The 10,099-nt window shown below is 41.5% G+C and overlaps 1 protein-coding gene across 1 annotated transcript in view; it reads right to left on the minus strand.

Annotated features, from left to right (window-relative positions):
* CACNA1I (calcium voltage-gated channel subunit alpha1 I) overlaps positions 1–9,759 on the minus strand; it is a 2,078,868-nt gene extending 2,069,109 nt beyond the window's left edge. The window contains 1 exon segment of the mRNA XM_040359583.1: positions 9,560–9,759. Coding sequence (XP_040215517.1) covers positions 9,560–9,652 — 93 coding nt within the window. The 5' untranslated portion in view covers positions 9,653–9,759.
* Positions 9,760–10,099: the final 340 nt, after the last annotated feature.

Genomic DNA, 10,099 nt, shown 5'->3' on the forward strand with positions numbered 1-10,099 from the left:
TTCCTTTGTGGGCACCCGGTGTAGGGCACATTGCCGTTCAAAATCAGCAAGGTACCCATCAATCTCCCCTTCAGTTTCAATGTAGTTCTTAAAAGCAGCAAAATGTATCTTTCTCCTTTCAGTTGGTGCTGCTGTGACTTCTGCAGAACCTCTTTGCTGTAGCCAATTTGCGTCCACAGCAGCTATAACTCGGTCTATGATCTCCGGTGGAGGGTTAGGACCATAGTGTGCCAGTCTTAGTTTGACAGCCCGATCAAAACTTGCCTCTTCGGGTGTCCTGTCTGTTACGCTGGGCCTTTCCGTTAAGTTGGGTCTTTCAGCTCCATCCATTTGGACAAGTTCTGTGATCACGTCCATCTTCTTATGGTTGCTGGCTGGTCTGCCACGGTTCTCCAGTAGTCCTTGTAGCTGTCCTTTAAATGATGGAATTATCCCACTGCTAGCCACCACTGTAACGGTCACCACCGTTTACGACCTTCCATCAACTACGACAGCTCATCTGACACTCCAACCATCCAACAGACATCAGACATCGCATTTCCCAGAATAACGAGACTTGCTCTGTGTTCTGGATTCAAATGCAAGACCACTTTAATGGTTAGCTCTCAAGTTTATATACAGTTTTCAAGGCATGGTTCAGTGATCACAGGAACAATCAAACTCTCCACCCACCCATCACACCCTGGGGGGCTTCAATACACCTTCAGATGGCTAATTGCTAAACATTCCGGGGCGGGTCTATAATTATTATGACCTAATCACTCCACCTGAGAAGTTACATTCCTTCATTAACAGAATTCAAACAAAACACCATCACACAATGATTTCTTCTCAATCCACATCTTTAGACAGGCGGTCTGTCTCCGACAGAAAGGTATTCACACCTCCTGAGCTTCAATAGGCTTTAAACAGTGTTATCACACAATAAAAGGCCTTTCAAGAGCCAGCCTCATTTAATGTCAACAGTCTACACAGAGAGTCATAGAATATTCTTTGCAGACATTACGGAATATATTGTAGATTACTGTCCATGCTAAAACAATCCAACTTATCTCCCTTATCTCCTGGCTCAATCTGTGCCCAAAAGTCACTCCTGTTACACCGAACATTCCATGTCTTAAAATTGCGTGCACCAGCGAAATTACGTCAAAAATTATGGTGCCCAAAATCCCCACAGGTTATGCTTTAACCACTTCAGCCCCAGAAGATTTGGCTGCTTAATGACCGGGCCATTTTTTGCGATACGGCACTGCGTCGCTTTAACTGACAATTGCGAGGTCATGCGACGTTGTACCCTAACAATTTTTTTCCCACAAATAGAGCTTTCTTTTGGTGGTATTTGATCACCTCTGCGGTTTTTATTTTTTGCGCTATAAACAAAAAAAAGAGCATAAATTTTGAAAAAAAAATCATTGTTTTTTACTTTTTGCTATAATAAATATCTGCAACAAAAATATATACAAAAACAAATTTATTTCTCAGTTTAGGCCAATATGTATTCTTCTACATATTTTTGGTAAAAAAAAAAAAATTGCAATAAGTGTATATTTATTGGTTTGCGCAAAAGTTATAGGGCCAGATTCTCAGTCCAGATATGACGGCGTATCTCTGCGTTGCGCTGTCGTATCTATGTGCCTGATTCTTAGAATCAGTTATGCATAGATAGCTGTTAGATCCGACAGGTGTAAGTCTTACACCGTAGGATCGTAACTGCATTTTTACGCTGGCCGATAGGTGGCGCTTCCGTCGAATTCCGCGTCGAGAATGCAAATTAGCTAGATACGCGAATTCCCGAACGTATGCCCGGCCGACGCAGTAAAGTTACGCCGTTTACGTTAGGCTTTTCCCGGCGTATAGTTGCCCCTGCTATATGGTGGCATAAGTGCGGCGTAACAATGTTAAGTATGGCCGTCGTTCCCGCGTCAAAATTTGAAAAATTTGCGTCGTTTGCGTAACTCGTCCGTGAATGGGGCTGGAGGTAATTTTCCGTCCACGTCAAAACCAATACATTTTTATTATAAATTTTTATGTACTAGTAATGGTGGTGATCTGGAATTTTTATCGGGACTGCATCATTATGGCAGACACATCAGACACTTTTGACACTATTTTGGGACCATTGTAATTTTTTCAGTGATCAGAGCTACAAATAACTACTGATTACAGTATAAATGACACTGGCAGGGAATGGGTTAAACACTAGGGGGCAATCAAGGGGTTGAGTGTGTCCTAGGGAGTGATTCTTACTCTGGGGGGATTGGCTCACTACAGCATGACAGAGATCACTCCTCCTGATGACAGGGAGCAGTAGATCCCTGTCATGTTGCTAGGCAAAACAGGGAAATGCCTTGTTTACATAGGCATCCCCCCGTTCTGCCTCTCCTTGCCGCAATTGCGGGTCACCAGCAAACATCGCCCGTCGGTGGGTGCTATAGGCAGCAAATTCAAAGGGACATACAGGTATGCCCATTTGCCTGTATGAGCCACTCTGCCGAAGTATAGGTGTGTGCGGCAGTAGGCAAGCGGTTAAAAGCTTTTACAGCTCATCAGTTTAGAGTTAGTAGCTCTTGTGCTAGAATTATTGTTCACACTCTGACGTTCGCAGTGATATATTACATGTATGGTGCAACTACGGTTTACATGCGAGTGCATATCCTGGGTTCGCGTTTGTATTTGCACAGGTGTATGGAGCCACTGGGGTTTTCTGCAATTTTTTTTATTATTTTAATAAAGTGGAACCTTGGATTACGAGTATAATCCATTCCAGAAGAATGCTCGTAATCCAAAGTACTCACATATCAAAGCGAGTTTCCCCATTGAAGTCAATGGAAACAAAAATCATTTGTTCTGCATTGACTTCAATGGCATGCAATACCACATGTGGCCAGAGGCAGGGGGGCACTGGAGAGCCTCGGAAGCAGCCGGAAAGGCCCGAGGACAGTTCGGCTTACCTCGGCAAACCTTGGAAAGACTCCATTCACAAGCCTTTCCGAGGTTTGCTGAGGTCAGCAGAACTGTCCTCAGGTCTTTCCGGCCATTTCCGAACGGAAATGCTCGTATTGGGAAACGCTCGTTAACCGCGTTACTCGCAATCCGAAGTTCCCCTGTATATATTTTATTATCATTTATTTTATTTTTTTACTTTTTTTCATTTATTTTTATATTTATTTTTACTTGATTGCTATCACAAGGGGTTAATAAACCCATTGCATTGGGCAGGTGACAGGTACTCTATATGGAGACATTATAATAGACCCCAATGTCTCCCCTACCCTTCACACCATCTAACCAAGCACAGATCGGCTTGATTAGACGTGTCTCTTGGCTGTACTTGCCAGGAAAGGGTGTGTCTGATATCACCCCCGATTTCCCTGTTGGCAAGTGAGATCGATGCATGGATTTGCCTTGGTCTCACTGCAATCTTTCTCCCCCAGCCACCAGCTGTGTTCTCAGGCACCAGGGAGCACGGGACAGCCCTGGAACCACGGGGGGAGGCACTGCTGGCCACGTGAAAGTGATCGGCAGCTATGGAGCTGCTGCATCAATTTCACTTTGAAGCCAGTTGCCGGCTGAACAAAACACACACAGGCTGATGGCTGCTGTGATTAAAGGTTCACTCTTTGGATGTACATAGTAAGCCCAAAGAGCTGAATTGGATATATCTCACTTGCACAGTGCCTGATAGCTAGAACGGTGCTACTGAATGTGTATAGTGGTCACCTTCCATATATATAATACATTTTATTTGGGGTAACAAACCCTTTAAATTGTGGCTAAGCCCTGCCAAATTCTATCACCTGTTTAAAGAGGCACTAGCTTTAAACATAAAATTGACAATTGGTTGAGATAAACCATAAATTTGTAAAAAATTCAAGCCCAATTAACTAAATTAAACTTTTAAACACATAAAATGGAGCTAAATTGAATGGGAGCAGAATCTTCAAGACTTCATTGTAGAGTTATAAGGGAAAAACTTGCGTGCGACTATGTTCTAATTCTTAACCAAATATAACCCATCAGCCTCCAGTATATATAGTGTAAATAAACTCAGACAAAAATATATATAGTACATGTATAGTGTCAGTGAATTAGCTGCAACCACTTAGTAGTGTACTCAAAAACACTACGTAATAAATACAAAAAATATCAGATATAATCCTAAAATCACTCTAATCCCAGCGCTCAATGGTATAATCAAACAAAACAATTTTTCTAGGTATATAGCAGCTATTATAAAATCAACAATTACTAAAAAATATATGTATTATCAGAGGAGACTGAATAAAACATTAACAGCGCTTTTTGGTCACTGACGTGACTCATGAGTCCAAAAATCTCATAACCTATGTAGGCTGATAGAGAAGCTCTCAAGGTCAGAACACTTGTTTAGCAACTAATATCAGTCTCTTAAAATGGCCAGCTCAGTCAAAACGGAGCTGTATGTGTGATGAAGTGTCAATTCACATGTCACTGCTGGAACAGATAGTGTAGATCAAATCTTCTCCAAGCACTACAGGACTGTATGCTTCACACTGCTATCCTCCCCCTATAGGTAATGTACTCACCAGATATTAGGTGAAAGACAGCATAATATGTACTGGATCTCAGCTCGTCTCCTCAGAGGTCTGGATGGATATCAGCAGTGATGGGATCCTGGTGTTTAATCACTCTCCTACTGCTTCTCTCTCAATGGTTGTAAAGAGATGTTTCCTTAGAATATTGGTGCAGCACAGCGGTCATGCAGGGAGAGAAAGGGAGACTGGATAGTGTAAAACCCTTTTATTTGTAATAATAAACCCCTGCTACCCACATATGCTTACACGCTTTAAAATCATAAAAGGCTTGTCACTCAAAACAATGGTATCAGCTCACACAGGGAGGATATTCAAAAATCGCTATCCCCTGTTTTGTAAGTCCCGGGTAAATACCAGCCTTGGTGCAAGAGAGCTTGTCGTGTAGTCACGCCCTGGCGCGTTTCGTGATTGGCTCACGTCTTCAGAGGGCTTCTGAAGACGTGAGCCAATCACGAAACGCGCCAGGGCGTGACTACACGACAAGCTCTCTTGCACCAAGGCTGGTATTTACCCGGGACTTACAAAACAGGGGATAGCGATTTTTGAATATCCTCCCTGTGTGAGCTGATACCATTGTTTTGAGTGAAAAGCCTTTTATGATTTTAAAGCGTGTAAGCATATGTGGGTAGCAGGGGTTTATTATTACAAATAAAAGGGTTTTACACTATCCAGTCTCCCTTTCTCTCCCTGCATGACCGCTGTGCTGCACCAATATTCTAAGGAAACATCTCTTTACAACCATTGAGAGAGAAGCAGTAGGAGAGTGATTAAACACCAGGATCCCATCACTGCTGATATCCATCCAGACCTCTGAGGAGACGAGCTGAGATCCAGTACATATTATGCTGTCTTTCACCTAATATCTGGTGAGTACATTACCTATAGGGGGAGGATAGCAGTGTGAAGCATACAGTCCTGTAGTGCTTGGAGAAGATTTGATCTACACTATCTGTTCCAGCAGTGACATGTGAATTGACAATTCATTACACATACAGCTCCGTTTTGACTGAGCTGGCCATTTTAAGAGACTGATATTAGTTGCTAAACAAGTGTTCTGACCTTGAGAGCTTCTCTATCAGCCTACATAGGTTATGAGATTTTTGGACTCATGAGTCACGTCAGTGACCAAAAAGCGCTGTTAATGTTTTATTCAGTCTCCTCTGATAATACATATATTTTTTACTACGTAATAAATGGTGTGCTTATTCAATAATGTGCCATAAAAGTAATATAGTCAAAGAATTAATATAATGAGTATCCAAACATACAATAAGAATAAAAGTCCAACTAAAGCCCAATGGTAGGAGTTAATATAAAGGTAAAAATCTCATAGGGATAACTTAATAGAAGAAAAAACAGATAAAATATCAATCCAAACAAACTTTGACTGTTAAATGTATGATTTGGCCGCTCACCTCCAACAAAGACCCAAGGGTCAAACGAAGCTCATAAGATAGTCAGATAAGGAATCCTGCTGATGGATCTGTAAAGGCATCCAGGTCCCAGACAAAGACGAAGAACTATGTCCAAAACTTGTCATCAAAACATCTTCGGTAATTCCATATATAGAGGAAACCGCTCGCTCCAAGGAATGACACTTCTTGTATAAATGTCGCTCAAAGGAAACAAAGAACAGCCATAGTGCAATATTGCCAAATGAAAAGTAAATTTATTTAGTAAAAGAAACTGCTTACATCAAGTAAGGGTAAAAAGCAATGGGAGTAGTGACACACTCGCCTCCTCACCGTACTTCCGTAAAACACCAACGGAACTGACGTCACCTTTTCGGTTGCTAGGCAGTTTTTTTGGCCATGATGGATGTTTTATCTTATTGGCCAATTAACTACATTGGACACAGATGAACTGATGACTCACCTCTCACTTAGGCTAACCCATTGGTTAGAAGGGGTATAACCACCTTGCGCTTGTCACTTGGCTCCTATCCCTGAGGGTCACGTGACCAGTGAAGCAACACGTCGGATGGAGCATTGTGACGTCAGTTTCGGTGGTGTTTTATGGGCCATACACACGACCGAACATGTCTGCTGAAACTGGTCCGCGGACCAGTTTCAGCAGACATGTTCGGTCGTGTGTAGGCCCGAGCGGACAGGATTCCAGCATACATTTGCCCACCGGGCCTTTTTCCAACGGGCAAATATTTCTGGACTTGTTTTTAAACAGCCCGCTGAAATCCTGCCCGCTCGGACATGTTCGGTCATCTGTACAGTACATGTCCGAGCGCCCGCCATCCCTCGCATGCGTGGAATGACTTCGACGCATGCGTGGAAGCATTGAACTGGCAGGGCCGCCCACGTCGCTGCGTCATCGTCGCGGCGACGGCGCGGACACGCCCCGCGTATTGTTTACGCGCGGATTTCTGTATGATGGTGAGTACAGCCACCATACAGAAATCCCCGGGCAGACATGTACGGTGAAAACGGTCCGGCGGACCGGTTTCATCATACATGTATGCTCGTCTGTACGCGGCCTTACAGAAGTACAGTGAGGAGGCGAGTGTGTCACTAATCCCATTGCTTTTTAATGCAGTTTTTACCCTTATTTACTTTACTAAATAAATTTGCTTTTCATTTGGCAATATTGCACTATGGCTGTTATTTGTTTCCTTTGAGCGCCCTTTATACAATAAGTGTCATTCCTTGAAGAGAGCTGTTTCCTCTATATATGGAATTACCCAAGAGGTTTTGATGTCAAGTTTTTGGACGTAGTTCTTCATCTTCGCCTGGAACCTGGATGCTTTTACAGATCCATCAGCAGGATCCCTTAGCTGACTATCTGATGAGCCTTGTTTGACCCTTGGGTCATTGTTGGAGGTGAGTGGCCAATTCATAAATTTAACAGTCAATGTTTAGATTGATGTTTTATCTGTTTTTTCTTCTATCAAGTTATCCCTATGAGATTTTTACCTTTTTATATGAACCGACTCCTACCATTGGGCTTTAGTTGGACTTTTATTCACATTTTATTTATTTGTATGTTTGGATACTCATCATATTCATTCTTTGAGTATATTACTTTTATGGCACATTATTGAATAAGCACACCATTATCATCTTTTTCGTTTGGTCATTGCAGAGACCTTCAGCACATGAAATCTATGAATTCTTTATCTAAATATGCAGTTTTAAGGCTTTGCCTCTGATGATCATTATCATTCTGAAGAAAGAGGTGGTGCCTTAATATACATTAGCAACATGTAGGATTGACTTTAATGTCATTGAAACCTTTTCTATTTGGAAGTTTTCAGATTGTATACCAATTGTTTGGCCATAAGTGTGCATTGTTACATGTCAGTAAATGAAGTTAGTTAAATGCTTTCCACAATGTAAGTTCATTTTAACAGTTTCCTGTGAAAATTAAATGTAATATGCATTCTGTGCTTGTAGACCCAGTATAACCCGCTCTTGATTATAATAGTGGTACAGGAGTATAGACACTACAATATTTCTGTAAGGAGAAGGGCCCAAGCAGTGGGCATTTAAAATTGAATCACACTTGATTTAATTTTGTTGGAAGATTTTATAGGCAACTGGGTACAAAACTATATACTGTAAATATATTTATCCAGGGTGCACTTATATATTTTTTGGGGGGCTTGGGTGGTTTCTCTGGCTCCGGGGTTTCAACCCAGCCCTCCCCCCACTTTTTGGTGGAGGGGGGGACTGGCCTCCTGCGCATCAGCGTCATGCTTCGATGCTGTAATAACGGCGTCATTGATGTCAATTTGATGCCTCTCTTTTTCCATTCCTGACCACATACGAGTTGGGCGGGGAACCCACTGCTGATGGTTCCACCATACACAGCTGGGGATCCCTTCCCCGTCTCCCTTGTGTAGAATAGCTAATCAGGCATGACGCTGATGGGGCCCCACCTGGGAATGGGGGTATATAGTAGCCTTGGAGCAGCCGATGGTTCATTTGCTTGACTCAATCACAAGGAACCACGCACCTGATCCTATACACAGGTCACCCTTATTGCTGGGAGCTTAGTCACCATCTCTTGGTATGTTTTTTTTTTTCCTCCCTTGTTTGGCTCTGTTCCTTACACATTTCCCCATGCAATCCCCTTATGGGAACACATTGATATCTTGTTACCCCATTTTTTCATTTTTTATTTCACACATAGTATTTTGGTTCAAGCTGTGACCACCGTGTTATGCTCTGGGCGCTGTTCCCCGTCCTTGGAGGGTTTCCCCATCTCAACCCCAGGGAAGACATCATGCCCAAACCCCCCTTTTTCCTTGGCAGATAATGGACCCGTTCTTGAGGCTGTATAGTAAGTGCCACTAGATGCCAACAGTCACCTGTCTATATTTCATATGTTCTTTAATTGATTAATTTTACCATGTATATCTGCTATGTCTGTTTTTTAATTTTGTATTGCATGCTCTGAGCAGCATATTTAGAGTAAGCCTTGTGACTACCTATCTATTTGATATGAAATATATGACATGTATTTAAGATTGTAATAAATAAATCATGTACTTTAACTTAATTGTTATGTTATTATTCCCTTTGACATTGCGCTCCCTCATTTAAAGTCCCACAAACCCCTCTTTTCTACATATTTATCCTCCTGCAATCTCCAGATGCTCCTCAGATTTTTGTTGTTTACTAGACTTTAATCTCAGCCTCATTGCTTTTAAAGAAGGTTTATCAACAACATGGTTGGTGAAATCACTGAGTGTAGGAAATGGCTGGAATATCTTCTTGGCACTAAATTTAAATATAGGGCTGCCATGGTAAGAAGCGTTTTCGTAAATAGTCCTCCAAACACAAACCTTCACCCAAAATGTATTAAAAGTTTTGGTTAAGGTCTCATTTTACAGGAGATGCAATTCAAAAAATGGTATTTAGAGAGATCATTTGAACTCCTAGCATATTCTAGTACATGAGCCTCATTCAAGATTCAGACGAATACTGTTTTTCCATAAATTCTGTTTACATCAAAAAGGTTTGAGAACTTACTTGAAGAATTTGGCATCGGTCTGATGAGCAGTCAACATCTTCACATGGTTGAAACATTCCCAGAGTCACACAGTTCAGGAGGATTACCATCATGCTTAGGCACTCAAACCATGTTAATGGAGGAAAGTTAAGGCAAACAACGAGGATATTACTATGCTGTCCCTACAATGCATTTTTTTGTTATGCAACGGTACAGTAATTAGGTCAGAGCACAGAAGGTTAATTATCATGGACACAAAGTAGTTGCATAAAAGTCATTATTCAATTTACAACTATAGCTTTTGTTACTTTTTGAACCATGCTCTAAATTCACATTTTAGGTAATAACTACTATATTTTCAGGCAGTGTTATGAATCTTTTCTTTTTTTTTTTAAACTCTATGCCAACGTAGTAAAAATTCAAATTAAAAAGTAAGCAGACCCTCAAATGGTCTTTTCATATACACTGATCCTGTACCACCTGGCATAATTTATAATTGTAATTGTGAGCACAGAGATTAGCTCACAAGTGTCCTCAACTAAAACATATATATATATTTT

Source organism: Rana temporaria, chromosome 7 (assembly GCF_905171775.1).
Source record: "Rana temporaria chromosome 7, aRanTem1.1, whole genome shotgun sequence".
NCBI classification, from domain to species: Eukaryota; Metazoa; Chordata; class Amphibia; order Anura; family Ranidae; genus Rana; species Rana temporaria.